The following is a 20,417-nucleotide window of genomic DNA, read 5'->3' on the forward strand; positions in this document are numbered from 1 at the left end:
AAAGCGATTTGGTGCATCCTCTAGAACTGTCAAAAGGTGGCAAGAATACAACTGAGTATATGAAATAAAAGGACAAAATTAAATTTATTGAGAGTAGACTGCTGATCACAACAGAGTTTTTGGGAAGCGTTGACTTCAGGGATTGATGGATGTAAGCAGGCTGAAAGCATCCGTAGATGTGACATTACAATTGTTGATTGATTGGCATTCTGAGGGATGATTATTGGCATGAATCTGTCCCTGAATTACTGACTTTCAGAAGTGTTTGATGGTGGGGCAAAGGTTTAGTGGACACCAAAATTAGAAGGTATCTTAAGACTGACAAACAAAGCAGGCAACTCCATAGAACATAAAAGAATTTATTATTTACTTACAGGAATGTAGGGTCGGAGTAGACAGATGACCCAGCAGTTCTGCACAAATTATTCTCTGCTAACAGACCCCTGTTATAGTACTTTTTTTTTTTTTAGCTGAGTCATCCTGCCACCTGTTGGCAGTTCAGCAGCAGCTCAGCTTGGGCTGGGACTCAAACCGGCAACCCTGTTGCTCAGAGCTCAAACTCTTGAGTGAGCTCATAACCAACTGAGCTACTTGGCCAGCCCTTATAGTACTTTTTAAATAGTATAACCCAGGTATTCACGGTTGACAAGACAAAGAATGCAGTACGTGCCAGGGGGCCATACCGCTCGGTGGTCTTGTGAAAGGTAATTGTTTATCATCAATACTATGACTAATTTGATATTTGTCTTAGTTGTCATGCCATTTGAGACATTACTAACAAAAAAATTTTGGCTACATTTTAAGGAACACAGATAATCGTCAACTAGAAGGCTTTGGTATGCTTTGCTAAGGACGTTAAGGTTGGTCAAAGGTCACAGCATGAAAACTCTGGGATACAAAGATGGAGTTGGTTTTGTTTACATCAACATCTATAGAAGAAGTGAGGAGCAGATCCTGATTATTTGATTTATAAAAGGGATGAGGTGCATTGTCATAGATTGTACATATTTCAAACAAGTTCTGGTGGTGTATTAGTTTTCTATTGCTGTATAATGCTACCACAAACTTAGTGGATTAAAACAAAATGCATTTATTATTTTATAATTTCTGTCGGTCAGGGATCAAGTACAGCTTTTCTGGGTCATGTACTTAGGGTGTCACAAGGCTTTAATCAAGGTGTGCGCCAGGTCCAGGTTCTCATCTGGGGGCTTAACAGGGGAAGGATATGCTTCCCTACTTGCCTGATTGTTGGTAGCATTCATATCCTAGCTAGTTATTTGACTGTGAGCTTCATTGTTTTGCTGCCTGTCAGCTGGAGACTCAGCCCTCAGTAAATAGATGGTGCTTGCAGTTCCTTGCCACATGTTTTCCAACATGGCCACTTGCTTCCTCACAGCAAGGGGGTGACTCCAGCAAGATGAGCTTTACAATCTTATATGATGTAACCACATACTCATGTACACATAATCACCTATCTGCCATCACTTATGCATATAGTATTGGTTAGAAGCAAGTCACAGGTTCTTCCCACAAGTAAGAGGAGGGGACCACACAAGGGCATGAAAACCAAGAGACAGGGATCACGGAAGCCAGCTGTTGGTGGACAGTCTGTCTACCATAGGTGGCTACTTGTTACCGTGGCTGTAGAACAATCAGTCTTTTCTGAAGTTTATGGGCATGCAGCAACCAGAGTCTCCTATACCACTGTTGGGGATGTAAAATGGTAAATGACTTTGGGAAATGGTTTGGCAGTTTCTTGAAAAGTTAAACACCTACCATGTGACCCAGCCATTTCATTCCTAGATATTACCTAAGATAAATGGAAACAGCACTTATAAAGATTTGTATGTAAATGTTCATAGCAGCTTTATTAATAATATCCCCCAAACGGAAACATTCCAAATGTCCATCAACAGGTGAGTGGATAAACAAAATGAGGGATTGCCAAACAATGGAATATTTCTCATCAATAAAAAGGAACAGACTAATGACACACAGAACCATGTGGATGACTCTCAAAATCATGCTGAGAGAAAGAAGGCACACACGAGAAAGTATTTCCTGTATGATTCCATTTATATAACATTCTAGAAATGCAAATTAGTCTATAGTGCAAGAAAGCAGGTTAGTTGTCGTCTGGTGAGGGGCAGATGGACTGCAAAGGGGCATGTGGAAGATCTGGGAATTTAATTTAGCCAAGATGAACCTCCGCAGGCGCTTGAGTCCCTCTTTTCAACTCTTTTTTTCCCCCCCTTTCGCTTTGCAGGCCTTTTGGCTCCGGTGGCTCTCCGTCGCTCGTGCGGAGGCGTTCACTAGTTGAAGAGATGGCGACTGGAACGCCGGAGACGCAAGCGCGATTCGGTCAGTCCGTGAAGGGGCTTCTCACGGAGAAAGTGAACACCTGCGGTACTGACGTGATCGCGCTCACTAAGCAGGTGCTGAAGGGCTCCCGGAGCTCTGAGGTGAGCTGGAAGTGCATTCCCCAGGCCGTATTCCCCGGGGGACTCCACGTCTTTCATAGCTGTGGGAAGGGGGTCGCGTTGCAAGTTGGGAATTGTAGGCTGTGAACTGGTGGCGGAGAGTAGAGCTCGTTTGTGGAGGGCAAGTGTTGCATTCTGGGATGTATAGTCTCCGGGACGACTAGCGGTGTAGGAGGGGAAAGAAACCAGATGATGCGAATCTGTGCTTTAAAGTGGAGATTGCAGCAGGACGACGGATGAGGTAGTCGTCCTAACCAGTTCCTCATTTGTTTCTCGGGGTTGTCTTTAGTGAAGACCTGTCCCTTGTCGCCCCCAAACGCCGCATGATATACCGGCAACATCCCAGATTTCTTCCATATTTTTTTGTATCATCTGTCTATGAATTGATTCTTTTCTGATTTGTCGTTCTGGGCATATTCTTGGTTTTCTCTTACTTCTTCTTTCCCCTGTTTTCGTCCTCATCAGGCTGGTTCCATGTATGGAATTATGTGATGCCTCTTCACACCAGAAAACTTGATATACTTACATTCTGTCTTTCTCCAAAACAAGACCTATCAATTGCACTCCTAGATATTCATTCAAGTGAAATAAAAGTATATGTCCACGCAAAGACTTGTACATGTTTATAGCACTTTTATCCATAGTAGCACCAAAGTAGAAAGAACCCAAACGCCCATTGACAGAATGGATAAACAAAATGGGTCTCATCACGTGGCTAATCCACTCCTAGGTTTTGATTCAAGAGGAATGGAAAATATGTCCATCATTTTGTTACATAAACCAACCACACACATAACATGTCATCTAAGATGTCCAATTTTGGTTTTCTTAAAGTGGAACAACATCTTGAATACACCTGTAAAAAAATTTGAGTACAGAATCCTTTTAGATTTCTACGACTTTCTCCTGTAGGCCATTGTCTTGCTCATAATTAACTCATCAGTGTATCTTAGCTGCTCATCTTCAAGTATTTTTGATTTTCAACTTAGTTTTCTTAGAAATAGCAGCTCTCATTTTTTTACTCATTTGATCAGTTTCTATATTATTTCATTAAGGTATGTAGTTAGTTGCAGTAGCAAGCATAGTATGTCTACAAGTCTTTAGACTTGTGTATGAATGTTCATAGCAGCTTTATTCATATTAGTTTAGGGCCCAGTAGAATTGTCTTTACAGAATTAGCTTTCATGGTACGTCCTGAGCTTTTATTGATAGTGGCTAAAAGAAACAACTGTGTGAAGAAAGTGTTTGCATTGACCGTAACACCATTGTTGAAGTCATTGATCCGGTGATCCCAAATATGCTTTGTGTGAGATCCCACATGATATATTCATTTTAGGATTCAGTAGCAGAGGAAGGTTATCTCTTTGAAGTGTTGTTATGTTGCCTTTTACGGAATAAGAATTATGCAACTCATTGTTTCACTTTTTGCCTTGGTTGCACAGAAGTTCCTATGTCAGTTTCAGTGGTAGACATATTTACTTCTTTCTTCTTTTTGTGACTTTTAGATTCTATTTCTGTTTTAAGAAAATGTGTGTGTATGTGTACACACACACATAGTTTGATATAAATTGCCTTGAATCTTTTTTGGAGAGAAACAGGGTATAAACATATAAATTTTAAAAAGTATATGGTGTTCATAGTCAACCACCAGTGTGTATGGAACACCCATATTCATCATAATAAACAACATTTATTGAGCATCTACTGTGTGCTGGACACTGCTGTGTTTTGTGTAGTTTAATTCATTAAATCATTATAATTGTTAATAAAGGAGGTAGGTTTTTTTAAATTACTTTTTTATTTCAGGTATACAAAACAACATAATGATTAGACATTTACACCCCTCACAAAGTGATAACCCCCCCAAATCTACTACCCCTCTGACATTGTACATAGTTATAGTACCATTGACTATATTCCCCATGTTGTACTCTATATCCCATGACTATATATACAGAGGGTGCCAAGAAAATGTATACATGTTTTAAGAAAGGAAAAAACTGTATTAAAAATTTTTTTTGTTAAGATTTTATTGGGGAATTGGGGGAGGGGAACAGCTTTGGGGAATCAGGGAAGGGGAACAGACAAGTTGCTGCCCTTTTGTTCTTCAGTCTAGTTGTGGAGGACGTTGCTTCACTGGCCCATGTTGATATCATCATTGTGCTCTTCCCGGGTAAGGCAGTAGCTTGCCGGCCATTGGATGGCCACTCACAGTGGCACACTGCGGCTCACGGCAGCTCATGAAAGCTCACACCAGCTGCCGGCCAGCCCCACTGCAGCCTACGCCGTCGCCAGCAACTCACGGCATCCCAGCTCCAGGTCGAGCTGTTGTTCACCATCTTAGCTGTAGAGGGCGCAGCGTCACTGGCCCGCATGTGGGATCTGAACCGGGGCCCTGCTGCTCAGAGCTGGCGTCCCAAGCCAACTCCTAACCAACATGCCACTCGGCCAGCCCTAAAATTTTTTTTTTTTTTTAAGATTTTTATTGGGGAATTGGGGGGATGGGAACAGTGCTGGGGAATTGGGGAAAGGGGAACAGACAAGTTGCTGTCGTTTTGTTCTTCAATCTAGTTGTGGAGGATGTTGCTTCACTGGCCCAAGTTGGCACCATCATTGCGCTCTTCTCTGGCGAGGCAGATCAGTCGCCGGCTTCTGGACGGCCGCTCACTGCGGCTGCTGGCCGCTCACGCTGACTGCTGGCCACACACGGTAGCCCATGGCAATCCACTGCCACAGGGGCTGCAGCCTAGGCCACGCCGTCGCCAGCGACTCACGGCAGCCCAGCTCCAGGTTGAGCTGTTGTTCAGCATCTTAGCTGTGGAGGGCAGTGTCACTGGCCCTCATATGTGGGATCAGAACCAGGGCCCTCTGGCATCCCAAGAGAGTTCTTAACCATCGCGCCACTCGGCCGGCCCCAGCCCTAAAATTTTAATACAATGAATGACACTAGCGTTCATTTAATTAACGCCATCTTTTGAGTGAACGTCATACTACACATTGCTACCATAATTCAATTCAACTTTGAAAAGTAATACATAGATAACACCTCTTAAAATGTGTACATTTTTTTGGCACTCCTGGTATATATTTAGTTCTAGTTCACATTAAATATTATATTAGTTTAAGGTGTACTGCACAGTGGTTAGGTACTTATATAATCAATCCCCCAATAAGTCCAGCACCCATCTGACACCCTACATAAGCTTTACAGCATTATTGATTATATTCCCCATACTGTATTTCACATCCCGTGACTATTTTGTGACTTCCAATTTGTACTTTCTAATCTGTTAACCTTCTCCCCCATCCCCACTCCCCTCCCATCTAGCAACCCTCAGTTTTTTTCTCTGTATCTATGAGTCTGTTTCTGTTACGTTTGCTCATTTATTGTTCTTTAGATTCCACATATAAATGAAATTATATGGTATTTGTCTTTCTTAGTCTGATTTATTTTACTTAGCATAATATCCTCTAGGTTCATCCATGTTGTTTCAAATGGTAAGATTTCATTCTTTTTTATGGCCGAGTAATATTCCATTGCATAAATGTACCACAGTTTCTTTATCCAATCACCTATTGATGGGCATTTCAGTTGTTTCCATATCTTGGCTATTGTGAATAGCACTGCAGTAAACATAGGAGCACTTATTTTTTTTTAATTACTGTTTTGATTTCTTTGAATAAATACTCAGGAGTCGAATTGCTGGGTCATAAGGTAGTTCTATTTTTAACTTTTTGAGGAACCTCCATACTGTTTTCCATAGTGGCTGCCCCAATTCACAATCCCACCAACAGTGCATGAGGATTCCCTTTTCTCCACATCCTCACAACACTTGTTTGTTGATTTATTGATGATCGCCATCCTGACAAGTGTGAGGTGATATCTCATTGTGATTTTTATTTGCATTTCTCTGATGATTAGTGATGTTGAACGTCTTTTTATATGTCTGTTGGCCATCTGTATGTCCTCTTTGGAGAAATGTCTATTCATGTCCTCTGCCCATTTTTTTATTGAATTGTTTGGGTTTTTTGGTGTTGAATTGTATGAGTTTTTAAAATAATTTTTGGATATTAACCCCTTATCAGATTTATCATTGGCAAATATCTTCTCCCATTCAGTAGGATGTCTTTTTGTTTTGTCAATGGTTTTCTTTGCTCTGAAAAAACTTTTTAGTTCGATGTAGTCCCATTTGTGTATTTTTTCTTTTGTTTCCCTTCCCTGAGGGTGACACATATCAGTAAAAATATTACTAAGGGTAAGGAGGTTTTTTAAATTTCTTTATTTTATTTTTTTATGTAGAAGATACAGAGAGGAACTTAACTTGTCTAGGGTCACATAGTAGCTAGTAAGGGGTAGAGCTAGGATTCAAACATAAGCAGACTGGTTTTAGGTCCACACTCCAGGCCACTACCTCTCATGTTGTACTAGCTGGATTAAGTGTCCAAAAAGCCACTGTACCACCACTGATTGCCCTCATGTGACTTGCTCCTTTCTGTTCTCCTCCTGTGTATTTTTCACATGGGCTGCTTCTGTAGTAGATTGAGATAAGGTGCCAAGAAGTGGTATGGCTTGAGTTAAGCTGTCTGAGACAGGGGTTGACAATCATCTCTCAAGCCTCTGAATGTTGTCTTTTTACTGGATCTCTTACATGGCGTTTATCACATACCATATTGCTTTTTTTCTTTAGTTACTTACATATTCTTGCCTTTTCCTTTAGTAGACTTTGAGGCTATTGGAATGTCTTAACTGATTTTCGATCCTTCTCAGCTCATAGAGCATTGCTTCTCTTTTCAACAGACTCCACATAGCTATTTTGTTTGATTAACTGACAATCTCTGTGTATAAAACACTCATGCCACAGCATTCATTTAACATATCTATTGAGTGTCTGCTGTGTGTCAGGAACTGTTCTAGGAACAAGGGAGAAGGCAGTAAACAAAACTAAGCCCCCTTTTTTAGAAAGCTTACATTTTAATATAGTGAAGAGACAGATAAACAAAACACACACAAAAATCAGGTGGTTATAAATGCTAAGAAAACTAAAGCTGGGAATAGAGAGTGATGAAAGGGTTTACCTAAATATAGTGGTCAGGGAAGGGCTCTCTGAAGAGGTGACATTTGAACAGATGCTTGAATGAGGTGAGGGAGCAAGCCATATGGAGATGTAGAGGCAGAGAGTTCCAAAAAGAGGAAGTGGCAAACTCAAAGGCCTTGAGATGGGAATGTGTGGAGGAATGGATGGAGGCCAGTATGGCTGGGGTACAGAGTGAGGGAAAACATACCAACTTGTGTCCCCAGCACAGTGAATGCTTGTGACTAAGACGCTCCTCTCATTACACCTGTACTTCTCCTGCAGTTGACTCGTGTGCTTAGTCGGGGTCCCTTGTGTTTTTTCCTAACCCTGTGTGAGGCACCTATATTTGCTGTTGCAGCTACATTAATGAAATAATATGGAAAACAATGAAATATGAGTGCAAAAACAAACAGGGCTGCTATTGCTATGGAAACTAAGTTGAAAATCAGAAATATTAATACTTGCTGAACACGAGTATTAAGACTGTTACTGAGTTAATAATGAGCAAGTAAAAGCTTGAGGGATAAATTCCTAGAAATCTAAAAGGATTTGGTACTCGGATTGTTTTCTAGGGGTATTCAAGGCGTCCCACTTTAAAGAACCCCAAACTGGAAATCTTAAATGATATGTTACGTGCGTGGTTGGTTTATGTAAGACAATGATGCACAATGCCACTGAATACATCTGTCATCAAAGGAAAGTCCTTGACCCTACATTACAGTGTCCCCTGCATTCCAGGCAATCACAGGTTCCTTCAAGTCTGTCTTCTAAATGTCTCTCAGCGTCTCTGTCACCCCCACCCTTTCGTAATTGTCACTTCTGTGGTTCAGGCCACTCTCATTGCTTGCTTAGAATACTGTAATGTTCTCCTAACCAATCTCTCTGCCTTCAGTCTCCCCTCTAGGCCATTGTGCTTACCATACTTCTAAAATGGTTAATCTGATCATACCACTGTTCTATAAAATTACCCTTAAGAGGAATTCTCAACCTCATCCTTTAGGTCTCAGCTTAGAAGTCACTTCTTTTAGGAAACCCTCTCTGAACCCTATTCCTGAATGGGTTAGACACCCCCACTCCCTCACTTCCATGCTCTCAAGGCATCTAGTGCGTCCCGGTCAGCACTTAACACAAAGTATTAGAGTGCCTACGTCCTCTTGTAACCTCAGATTGTGAGTTCCATAAGGACAGCGACTATGTCTCCTACTGGCATATCATAAACACTTAGTAAATATTTGTTGAATGGCTTTGTGAATGAATGAAGATTCCAGTAGAACCCTTCTTTTTTGCTATTATTGGGTTGTCGGAAAAGTCATGATGCATTTTTGCAATGAAAAACAGAAAAAATACGTCATGACTTTTCCGACAACTTAATAGTTTCCCACTCACCATCCTCCATCTATAGGAGTTTGGAGTTTGGTATTTACAAATGGCCACAGGAGGGAATGGCACGTTCATACGAGGTCTGACAATTAAGGTCGCGAACTTGCCATCATGCGCTTACATTGGCAGCACTGTACAAACAGCTTGGTGAGGTTGCAAAACCTTGGTATATCAGTGTCTCACAGCTGTGTTCGTGTCAATGTGTGGCAGTCTCTTGCTGAGTGGCGTTCATTATTGTTGTTGCGTGTTTTCATGTGCTGTGGTGAGAATGTCTGAGCCTGAATTAGAGCAACAAACAAACATTAAATTTCTTGTTCAACTTGGCAAGAGTGGAAGTGAAATCAGGGACGTGTTAGTCCAAGTTTATGGGGATAATGCCATGAAGAAAACAGCAGTGTAAAAGTGGATTAAACGTTTTTATGAGGGGAGAGAATGCGTCACTGATGAAGAGAGGTCAGGGTGGACAGTAATAAGCAGAACTGATGAAAACATTGCAAAAATTTGTTGCATTGTGCATCAAAATTGTCTGCTGACTGTGAGAAGCATAGCAGACCAACTAAACAATAGAGAAACAGGAAAATCTTAACTGAAAATCTTAGTATGAGAAAGATGTGTGCAAAAATCATCCTGAAGGCGCTCACCAATGAACAAAAACGAACGAGAGTTGAAGTTTGCCAAGACCTCTTGGAGAGGCAAGACAATGTTTTGGGCCGTATTATCACTGGTGATGAAACATGGGTATACCAATACAACCCTGAAACAAAGCGTCAAAGTGCACAATGGAAGCCAGCCAATTCTCCACGACCAAAAAGCTCTGTCAAAACGATGTTGCTAACCATTGTTGATATCAGAGGGATTATTTATTATGAATTTGTACCAACTACAAACAGTTAACCAAGTTTACTATTTGGAAGTGCTGAAAAGGCTGCATGAAAAAGTTAGATGACCTGAACTTTTTGTCAACAATTCATGGCTCTTGCATCACAGCAATGCACCAGCTCACACGGCACTGTCTGTGAGGGAGTTTTTAGCCAGTAAACAAATAACTGCATTGGAACACCCTCCCTACTCACCTGATCTGGCCCCCAGTGACTTCTTTCTTTACCCAAAGAGACAGGAAATATTGAAAGGAAGACATTTTGATGACATTCAGGACTCAAGGGTAATACGACAGCAGCTCTGATGGCCATTCCAGCAAAAGAGTTCCAAAATTGCTTTGAGGGGTGGACTAGGCACTGGCGTCCATGCATAGCTTCCCAAGGGGAGTACTTCGAAGATGACTGTAGTGATATTCAGCAATGAGATATGTAGCACATTTTCTAGGATAAGTTTGCAAACTTAACTGTCAGATCTTAATTGTACATTGTGAGTGGGAATGTAAAATAGTATAACTCTGTTGGAGGAGAATTTGGTACTATGTAGCAAAATTTAAGCCCTCTGATCCAGCTGTCACAATTATGATTCTATGAGTCTATCCCAAAGATACGCTGGCAAAAAGATGCATAGGTATATAAGGAACTTTTTGTAGCACTGATCATAATAGCAAAAGACTGAAAACAGCCCCAACGTCCACAGTGGCAGACTGGTTGAATACCCTTATGAGTCAGCTATGTAGTGGAGTGCCCTGTAGCTGAAAAAGCAATGTGGAGATTCACTGTCTATTGCTGCAGATCCAGCTCAGTATATATTGTCCAGTGAAAATAACAGGGTGTGGAAGAGGGCATATAGTAAGTTGCATTTTAAGTAAGGGGGACAGAATATACATATCTATCTATTGTTTTATAAAGGAACAATGGAAAGATAAACCAAAAACTAATTAAAAATATTTATGCATAGAGGAGAGAGAACAGGGTGGGGAAGAAACAGGGATGGAAGGTCTTGTTTTATTGTTTTGACTTTAGAAGCACGTAAAGGTTTATTAATTTTAAAAAGAAAAATAAATAAAAGTTGCCTTGGGGGAAGGACTCTGGGGGCTGAAGCAGTGCTGGTGTTCCTGGTTAATGTGAAGTCGTGGATCCCCTTTTCACCAGAATCTCTGATCCAAGAAACAGGGAAGGTTGGTAGGACATGCATAACAGTATCTCCCTTTACATGGGTAGATTTAATGTTGACCAGGAACAGGGTGCAAAGTAGACCAGAAACCACTGCTAGACCAGAAACCACTGCTAGACCAGAAACCACTGCTAGACCAGAAACCACTGCTGATCTCTTCTTGCCTCTCAGTGCTGAGTCCTCATCTCTTTGAGCACCAGCCACTCACAGCCCAGCTTTTCTCTCTTGGTCTCAGGGCGCAGCGATCAGGGAACTCAGTGCAACCTGCTTCCACGTTCTCCTTTCTTCTCTCTTCCCCAGCCCCATCTGGCCTTCCTTCATGTGGTGATTTCCCACTTTAAATCCTGAGCTTCTTCCCAGGCATTTTTTGGGTCTTGTTTTGTTTTCTCTGTGGCTCCCATTCCATTTCTAAACAGCTACATCCCTTCTATCCTTTTCATTCCCACCCTAAACCCCTCACTCCTCTCAAACCACCCCAAATCTCACATTTGCCTTTAAAGAATCAGAAGTCAGGTTCTCACTGGGCTTGCTGAGCCAAAGGTGTTTTTTTTTGCAGACTTCTCCTCTCAGCACGTGACCAATAAGCTATGCAGAGAGCTCAGCAGTTGTGGGGCACTGCATTTCTCAGGCAGTGGCCTTGGGGACAGATGTCGAGCCCATGCCAGCACTGCCACAGTGACAATGAAATAGATTTTCAACATGAACAAGAGGAACATTATCCTCCATTACATTTGAGTGTTTGTAGTTGAATAGGAGAGTGGGGGTTGTATAACAGCTGCAGAGAGAAGATTACAGGAAGTTGGGAAATTTTGATTATTACCATTTTATTTTTGTCTTCCAGCTGCTAGGTCAGGCAGCTCGAAACATGGTACTACAGGAAGATGCCATCTTGCACTCAGAAGATGTAAGAAGCCCTTTCTTTTATGACTTGGGTTTTATATACATGGTTTGTGTGGGTCCAGGGACATGGAATGTTCTATTTCTTTGTTGTTGTTTTTTTCAATGCAGAGTTTAAGGAAAATGGCAATAATAACAACACATCTTCAATACCAGTGAGTATGCCCTCTCCACTGACTACTTGCTACATAGTCGTTATTCTCAGGCTACTTCTTGTTGCCTTGGTGCTTCAGCACATTTTCCTGTGGAGGCAAGAGTTGGGAGTACAGGTGGGGTTGGACAAGGAAGAGTTCCCTCTGGAAAAGATGCCTGAGACTGCAGAAGTTGGGGTGGGGGTGAGGTCAGAGCAGGGACTACCCTTTGTGAACTTTTCTGTGTCAATTTGAGGACTCAGAGGAAGAGACTGTAAACCCCATAAGGGCAGGGCCCATGCTAGGACCATGCTGGCACAGTGCTTGGCACCCAGTAGGCACTTAATCAGCATTTGTTGACTGTGCCCGATCTCTCTCCTGGGGAGTCTGCTCCTTTCCTGGGGAGTCAAGTGTTACTGTGACCTGTATCCTACATTTCTACATGTAACCCAGCCTAGCTACATGTAAACCATCCAGGAGATTTTGAAATGTAGAGACAACTTCTCCATTGTAATTTTGGATAAAATAATAATTTCATCCCACTTTGTTATATATTTTATGTAGTTGATATTATACTCGTACCTATTGGAAATTCAACTCTTAATATTTAAATAGCTTTATGTTCATTCTTTTGGTGGGTGCCTATCAGGTATGTGACCATTTGACTGCATCATACGCAAACTGAATTTGAATCACGTATGTAGTTTTTTTTACCACACCCCACTCTCTATGATAGACTATTATTACCTTTTTTTTTTTTTTTTAACTGAGCCATCCTGCTACCTGTTGGCAGCTCAGCGGCTGCTCAGCTCGGGCTGGACTCGAACCGCTGTTGCTCAGAGCTCAAACTCTTGAGCGAGCTCTTAACCAACTGAGCCACTCTGCCGGCCCTATTATTACCTTTTAGGTTTAGAATCTACCTTTTCAGCAGCTCTGCACTCAGACATTGAACAGGGGTTCAATAGCACAAACTTAGCTATCGATAGGATGGACAGAAATATAGAATGTGACATAAGCTGGAAATTTGTTCTCTTGCTTTATATGGCCATAAATAACTTCTGCTAGTTCACTGAACTTTCTTACATTTATTTTTCTCTTTCCTTTTCTGATTTAGGCAAGAAGCTATTCAGAAAAAGTAAGTAACCCCAAAGGCAGGGGAGCAGGTGACCAACTGCAGCAGGCTAGGGGGAGTTACACTGCTGGCCTAGGGTCAGTGCATAACTGGCTGGCAGGGCCAGTCGAGTGGCGCATTAGTTAAGAGTTGGCTTGGGAAGCCAGCTCTGAGCAGCAGGGCCCTGGTTCAGATCCTACATGAGGGCCAGTGATGCTGTGCCCTCTACAGCTAAGATGGTGAACAACAGCTCGACCTGGAGCTGGGCTGCTGTGAGTCGCTGGCGATGGCGTAGGGTTGCAGTGGGGCTGGCCGGCAGCTGGCGTGCACTTTCGTGAGCTGCTGTGAGCCCCCGTGAGGAGCCGTCCAATGACTGGCAAACGACTGCCTTCCTGGGAAGAGTGCAATGATAATACCAACATGGGCCAATGAAGCGATGTCCTCCACAACTAGACTGAAGAGGAAGAAAGGACAGCAACTTGTCTTTTTCCCTTCCCCGATCCCCCAACGCTGTTCCCCTCCCCCAATTCCCCAAAAAAACCTTTTAAAAAAAACCCAAAAAACTGGCTGGCAGATGTACTTAAGTTGGCATATGTTCTGGGATAGCTCATTTGGAATATACAAATACAGTATACAGTAAAACCTTGGATTGCGAGTAACTTGGTTTGCGAGTGTTCCACAAGATGAGCAAACATTTCTAATACGTTTTAACTTGGTAAACAAGGGATGTCTTGCAATACGAGTAGTTTGTTTCCAGAATTAATTATGCTCGCAAACCAAGTACATTTTTTTTTTTTTAAAGATTTTTATTGGGGGAATGGAGGGATGGGAACAATGCTGGGGAATTGGGGGAAGGGGAACAGACAAGTTGCTGTCGTTTTTGGTTCTTTAGTCTAGTTGTGGAGGACGTTGCTTCACTGGCCCAAGTTGGCACCATCATTGCGCTCTTCCCGGGCGAGGCAGATCAGTCGCCGGCTTCTGGACGGCCGCTCACTGCGGCTGCTGGCTGCTCACGCTGGCTGCTGGCCACACACGGTAGCCCATGGCAACCCACTGCCACAGGGGCTGCAGCCTACGCCGTCGCCGGCAACTCACGGCAGCCCAGCTCCAGGTTGAGCTGTTGTTCAGCATCTCAGCTGTGGAGGGCAGTGTCACTGGCCCTCATATGTGGGATCCAAACCGGGGCCCTCTGGCATCCCAAGCCAGCTCTTAACCATCGCGCCACTCGGCCGGCCCCCAAGTACATTTTAACATGGTAAATGAGCGATGTCTTGCAATACGAGTAGTTTGTTTCCGGAAAGAATTATGCTCATAAATCAAGGTATTACTGTACTTCAAAGGTATGCAGTAAATCAAAGGCATGCTCTGCCAGCATAGGCTTTCTAAAAGTTACAGGGTATAGAGACCAACCTTAAGGAATAGAAAACTTTTTACACTGGTAATAATAAGAGTCAATGTGCTCAAGTCATTAAACAGACTTGCTTTTTTAAAGTGGATTAAATATGTCCCTTGCAATATAGTTTACACTACTAATTGGCTTTACAAATTTTTTTCTTCATAGTTTAAAAACTTCTGGGATCCTAGTAGGCCAGTATAAATTTTGCTTTAACTTCAACGGTTCTTATGCATTAGAGTACAAGTAATTTGCACAAAGAGATGTCTTTATTGCTCATTCTAGATTAACTTTTTCCTCTATACTAATTTCCAGTGTTGAGCAGTCATCTGATCTACAGGACCAGTTGAATCATCTGTTGAAATAGAACAGCTTATAAGAAGGCTTTGCCTGATGCTGTAGAGGAAACATCTTACACAACCATTTGTGCTGTGGGTTTGATTTTCCATTTTCTTCTCCAAAAGTTAAGGTAGAAAAGATTTGTAACGATGTATACTTTCTCCTGAAAAGAAGCTAGGTGGTTGAATTTTGGAAGCACTTCTTGAATCAGACTAACCCATGCTCTTATTGGATTTTTAAATTGCTGTATTTTTTTTAAGTTGCTCTCTTAGTTTGATATTAAAGCAGGATTAAAAGATGTCTTCCCATAAAACTTTAATGGCAAAAGCCATATTGTTTAAATGTGATTCTTAAGCAAATACTGAGTAGTGTTTTTCAATTCAGAAATCGAGTTTGTATTGTGAACATATATGAATGACTAATACTGTTTTTAAAGAACTTTTAATCATACATTCAGGAAATATTTTAATTTCATGGTTACAGAATGGTGATAGGCAATACCTGTTGTTTTCTTTTCTAGTAACTCAGAGGAGATACTTATTTTATTTGTTGTAGCAAATTCCTAACTGAAAATTAGGCAAATTATATCATATCTGGCCAGCTGCAAACTCTTGCCTTGACCTGCATTCCTAGGATTTCTTTGTTGTTTAAAATTCCTGATTAAGTGGCCTTGGGTTCATAACTTAATTTTGCTAGTAATCAGCAAATTCACTTGTATAACATTATTGCCAAATACGGAGGCAGTTGAATTCCTGTGAGTGATTGCGGTGTAGGGTTGTGCCACGGGGAAAACCTTACGTTTGTAGACATTTACCGATGTTCATTGAATTCATCTTGTTAAATGGCGTTACCATTGTCTGTAGTCTTATCTCAATGTCTTTACTTTGTTTGAGTTTTAAATGGGACTCTTTTCTTGTTCCAGTTCAGTTCTTCATTTACTAAGGGTTTGGGGGAAAGCTCACATAAGAAAATGATGTTTTTACTAAAAGAAAAAACAAATAAGAGCCCAATTTAATCCATATTATATGTCATCAAGTTGACTAATCTTATACATTGCATTTACCCCTCATTGTACATATACTCATTAACTTAAGGGAAAAAAATGGTATAACGGAATTTGCTTATGCATTTATTCTATAAACATTTATTGCAATTATCAAATGTAAACAGGCTCAGTTTACCTTAGAAGGAAAGGTTGCAAACTTACTGCAAATGTCATATTAAAAGTAAAACATTTGAAGCATTATCTAAGGGTGTTACTATCACTGTTTCTATTCAACATTTTGCTGGTGGCCATGACTAGAGCAGAAATTAAAAATAAGTATAGTTGTTAGAAATGAAGAGACAAAATTATTATTATCATATGATAGGATTATCTACTTAGAAAATCCGAGGACTAATTTAAAAAAAAAAAGGTTCTTCAATTTAGAAAGCAAAAGTCCCATCATCCAAGTATCCAAAAACCAAAGAAATACTTAAGATGAAAAAAAAATTAAAGATTTGGTCTAAGTTTCTTTCATCGTGTTGGAACAAATAGGAAGAAGCAGTTTAGGACCTTGAAAGTAATTGAATCCAGTCCCTTTGCCTCAGTTCTGCATCTGTGGCAAGTACATATCTAGCTTCTGCTTGAATGCTTCCGGTGTTTGGGGAACCCTTTACTTAGGGATGCTGGCCATTTTGGAAAGCTCTACTTCTTGAAAGATGGTTCTGTGTACTGAACCCAAGTCTACCTTTCTGAACTACCCTGGAATTGTCAGACCAGTAGCTTCCAAGGTGGAATGTGTGGAGGGATGCACAAGGCCATCCTTGGAAGTAAGGGAAGAAAATATGAAAATTTCTATGTATGCTTATTTTTTATCTTGAAAAAGAAAATTAGCTTTTGCTAATATTTAAAATATGGCTTGATATGCGAGCTCTACTTTGGTCTATGTACCATACTGATCTACATAGCATACCTGTCATTTAGCAGGGGTGATATTAAAAAACAAAACAAAAAAAACCTGTGGCTGAGGCACTGACCAATCAGAATGAATTATGATCACAAGCAATCTGATCCAAAATCAGCCCTGCACATTAGACACTTGAGGGAAAACCTCAAATTAAGTTGATGGTGGTTTGCTTTATATCAGTTTATTGGTATGTGGTTCAAGTGGATTTAAGATTTATCAAGTGATTCTTGTGAATAACCACAAATTGGAAATAATATAATAAAGCAAGCACAAGTAAACAAGTGGAAATGATAGAGCCCTTTCCTTAACCTCCCACTAATCTGTCCCTTCAAGATAAAGATATTAATACCATTTTAACAATGAGTGAGAAAGTGACTGCTTTTCTAAGGAACAAATTTTATGGAGCGAGTATTTTGAAAACTAATATTGAGGAGTGTTTTCATCATTATATGATTGCCAAAAAGCTGATACCTATAAAAACACTTATTTTTACATACTTCATAGTTGGAAATATTCTAACTTATAAAAATATTCCAACAAGGATTTTTTTCCATGAGTTTAATTTGCTAAAAAAATAAAAATACAACACCTTCCTATTAATGTTTAACAATTAATTGACATCAGAGAAGATTGATATTAGCAGATGAGATTTAAAATGAGTATAATTTAGTGGCCGGCCGAGTGGCTCAGTTGGTTAAGAACTCGCTCAAGAGTGCGAGCTCTGAGCACCAGTGGTTCGAGTCCCAGCCTGAGCTGAGCTGCTGCTGAGCTGCCAACAGGTGGCAGGATGGCTCAGCTAAAAAATATTTAAAAATAACAATTAAAAATAAATAAAAATGAGTATAATTTAGTAAACCTTCCACTTAGATATCCTTTCACTTGGAATCCTACATCTCCTTATTATCCTGATGAACAGATATGCTTATTACAACCCCAAAAGGAAAGTATATATACAAATATAAAGATGGAAGAAAAATAAATACAACTTTCTGCAAGATGAAATAATACCTAGTAGACACAAGTGAATTGATCAAAAATTACTAGAGGATCAGAATAAACTGAGCAGAGTTGCTTTCCTAAATACAATTCAGAATTGACTGAGAATGGCTACATATTGTATCGATTCCATCTCTATGACATTCTGGAAAAGGAATGAGAACAAATCTATGGTTGTTTTGGTGATGGGAGGAGGTATGAGTGAAAAAGAGGTTATGTAATAAACCTGACAGGCCGGGAGTTGGAGGGTAGGGGTGGAAGGGGGTACTTGGCAGGCCTGATAAGCTCAGTGACTGAAAATAACCACAAAAGATGGCCTGATCATAAATTCCTAACTGGGCAGGTCATAGCCAGTATTCATTCCCACACCTTAAGAGCCTGTCCATTGTTCTCGTGCATCTAGGATAACATACCTTTGAAATGTCAGAGTTATTTTCTTTTCTAGGCCCCTCGAAGGCACAACTGCAGGGCAGGCACCAGAGCCAAGATCACAGAACCTGTCATTGTTATCTTGTTGCCTGCATACCATCTCTATGTGCTGTAAATGTTAACTATTACCTATCCTGTACCCACCCATGTAAAAGAAGAATGTTTCTCCATTTCGCTTTTTACCCAGTTCTAGAGATTCTCACGCTTTGCTTTCTCCTGCCTCCTTAACCTACCACCAGTGGATTTCGTGCACCTTCCTTATGTTTTCTCCTTTGATTCTAAATGCAGAAAAGGAACTCAGAACTGTCATTCTCCAGAGCATTTTCTCAATCCGTTGAATTTTGCATCTGGGCATGTCCTCAAAAACTTGGCTTAAATAAACTCTTAAAAAACTTTTCTATAGGTTTGGACATTCTTTCCTGATGGAGGGGCTTTTAGTACAAAGGGACAAGAAGAAACTTTGTTGGGTGAGGGAACTGTTTTAAGTCTTGATTGTGGTGATGTATATGTTTGTCAGAATTCACAGAAATGTACACTAAAGAAAGGTGAATTTTACTGAATGTAAATTGTATCTCAATAAACCTGACTTGAAAAAATAGATTGAGAAAAGGTGATATTCCCAAAATGTGCAAAAATCATTATCTACTCGTATGTAGGTGTTCGTTTAAGTCAGAATACGAGATTTATAAAATGAAAATCACAGTGAACAATAAAGGAAGATAGTAATTAATATAATAGCTTCTTGGTTGGAAAGACTAAAGACAGCCAAGGTGACATTGGGCCCAGGAGGGCCAGAGCACGAGCTGAGACTGTGCTGTTGCATCTGGCTGGAAGAGGTGGTGGATTCCTGCAGCCTCTGCAGGATTGTGCACATCTGGCATGCATAGGCTGCATCTGGCTTGGAACCCTGGAGGCTCAGGTCTGCCTGCCCTGGGCTGGGGCCACTGGCCTGCCCAGACTTGGGAGCTGGCTGCTGGGAGACCCAGGAGATAGTGAGTGTGCCACTCCTCGCCTCTCCACCCAGGCCCCCAGCCCCTTCTCCACCGCCACCACCACTAGTGCCTGCTGCCTGCCTCTTATCCCACTCCTCTGGCCCAGTGCACCCCTTCCCCATGTTGGTGCTCAGCACTGTCTCCTTTAAGCTACCTTTGCCCCCTCAGGCAGTGGCCAACTCCCTCCCAGTCCCTGCAACTATGGATCCGGAAGGACTTGCAGGTGAGAACGGTAGGGAATGGCCAAAGGTACAGCCTGGTTTGGGTGGGAGCCGTAGGCCTAAGAAGGCCCAGATGGCACCCTTGCCCTCCAGGACCCATGTGGTGGGGGCAGGACTGAGCAGAGTCTGGGCTTAGAGTTTTACAGGGAGCAAAGGCCAGCCAGGCCTGGATGGGTGGGTGGCAGTGGGGAGGGGATGGTTTTCGAACAGCAGCTCCAGCATTTTTTTTAAAGATTTTTTGTTGGGGAATTGGGGGAGGGGGAACAGACATGTTGCTGTCGTTTTGTTCTTCAGTCTAGTTTTGGAGGACGTTGCTTCACTGGTCCAAGTTGGCACCATCATTGTGCTCTTCCTGGGCGAGGCAGATCAGTTGCCAGCTTCTGGACGGCCACTCTGGCTGCTGGCTACACACGGTAGCCCATGGCAACCCACTGCAGCAGGGGCTGCAGCCTACGCCCCCGTCAACTCACAACAGCCCAGCTCCAGGCCGAGCTGTTGTTCAGCATCTTAGTTGTAGAGGGCAGCGTCACTGGCCCTCATATGTGGGATCCGAACCGGGGCCCTCTGGCGTCCCAAGCCAGCTCTTAACCAACGCGTCACTCGGCCAGCCCCAGCTCCAGCATTTCTAATCTCTCCAATTCACCCAGCCCTTAGCCCCTGGGTCAGACCTATTATGGGCAAGTGCAGAAGAAATCAGTGGACCTCCAGACCAATGCGTGTGTCACTGCAGCCAGGTTGGTCCCCCAAGCATCAATGGGAGGAAGCCCTGAAGAATACTCTTGAGGAAGTAGTTTTGAGGTACAGTGCTCTGTGCTGTCCCTATGAAGACCCCAGGCAACAGCTTTATCAAAAGATAGTGATGCTGGGGCCGGCCGAGTGATGCGATGGTTAAGAACTGGTTTGGGACACCAGAGGGCCCCGGTTCGGATCCCACATATGAGGGCCAGTGACACTGCCCTCCACAGCTGAGAT

At 41.9% G+C, this 20,417-nt stretch overlaps 2 protein-coding genes across 4 annotated transcripts in view; both read left to right on the forward strand.

The window, feature by feature from the left end:
* Positions 1-1,955: 1,955 nt before the first annotated feature.
* BORCS7 (BLOC-1 related complex subunit 7) lies at positions 1,956-18,630 on the forward strand. 3 transcript variants are annotated; one of them, XR_002123259.1, is made up of 6 exons: positions 1,981-2,462; positions 11,829-11,891; positions 11,996-12,039; positions 13,130-13,150; positions 14,835-14,950; positions 18,249-18,630. XR_002123259.1 is itself a non-coding variant. In XM_019636509.1 (5 exons), the coding sequence occupies exons 1-5, from the start codon at positions 2,325-2,327 to the stop codon at positions 14,884-14,886; spliced, it is 318 nt and encodes a 105-aa protein (XP_019492054.1). In that variant the 5' UTR covers positions 1,981-2,324; the 3' UTR covers positions 14,887-16,261. The 3 variants fall into 3 exon arrangements, 2 of the variants coding, with proteins under 2 accessions (XP_019492053.1, XP_019492054.1); XM_019636509.1 differs by lacking the exon at positions 18,249-18,630 and having other exon boundaries at positions 14,835-16,261; XM_019636508.1 differs by lacking the exons at positions 13,130-13,150; positions 14,835-14,950 and having other exon boundaries at positions 1,956-2,462.
* Positions 18,631-19,425: 795 nt separating this feature from the next.
* The window catches only part of AS3MT (arsenite methyltransferase), a 13,403-nt gene continuing 12,411 nt past the window's right edge, over positions 19,426-20,417 (forward strand). Inside the window, 3 exon segments of the mRNA XM_019636284.1 lie at positions 19,426-19,447; positions 20,128-20,186; positions 20,188-20,243. Of these exon segments, the coding sequence (XP_019491829.1) occupies positions 19,426-19,447; positions 20,128-20,186; positions 20,188-20,243 (137 nt within the window).

Source organism: Hipposideros armiger, unplaced genomic scaffold (assembly GCF_001890085.2).
Source record: "Hipposideros armiger isolate ML-2016 unplaced genomic scaffold, ASM189008v1 scaffold_28, whole genome shotgun sequence".
NCBI classification, from domain to species: Eukaryota; Metazoa; Chordata; class Mammalia; order Chiroptera; family Hipposideridae; genus Hipposideros; species Hipposideros armiger.

Bases quoted from the DNA above. Each gene is read 5' to 3' on its own strand.
- BORCS7 (XM_019636508.1), top strand. From the start codon at position 2,325: ATGGCGACTGGAACGCCGGAGACGCAAGCGCGATTCGGTCAGTCCGTG. The intron at 2,463-11,828 runs GTGAGCTGGAAG...TTTGTCTTCCAG, and splicing joins AGGGCTCCCGGAGCTCTGAG to CTGCTAGGTCAGGCAGCTCG. The intron at 12,040-18,248 runs GTGAGTATGCCC...TTTCTTTTCTAG, and splicing joins ACAACACATCTTCAATACCA to GCCCCTCGAAGGCACAACTG.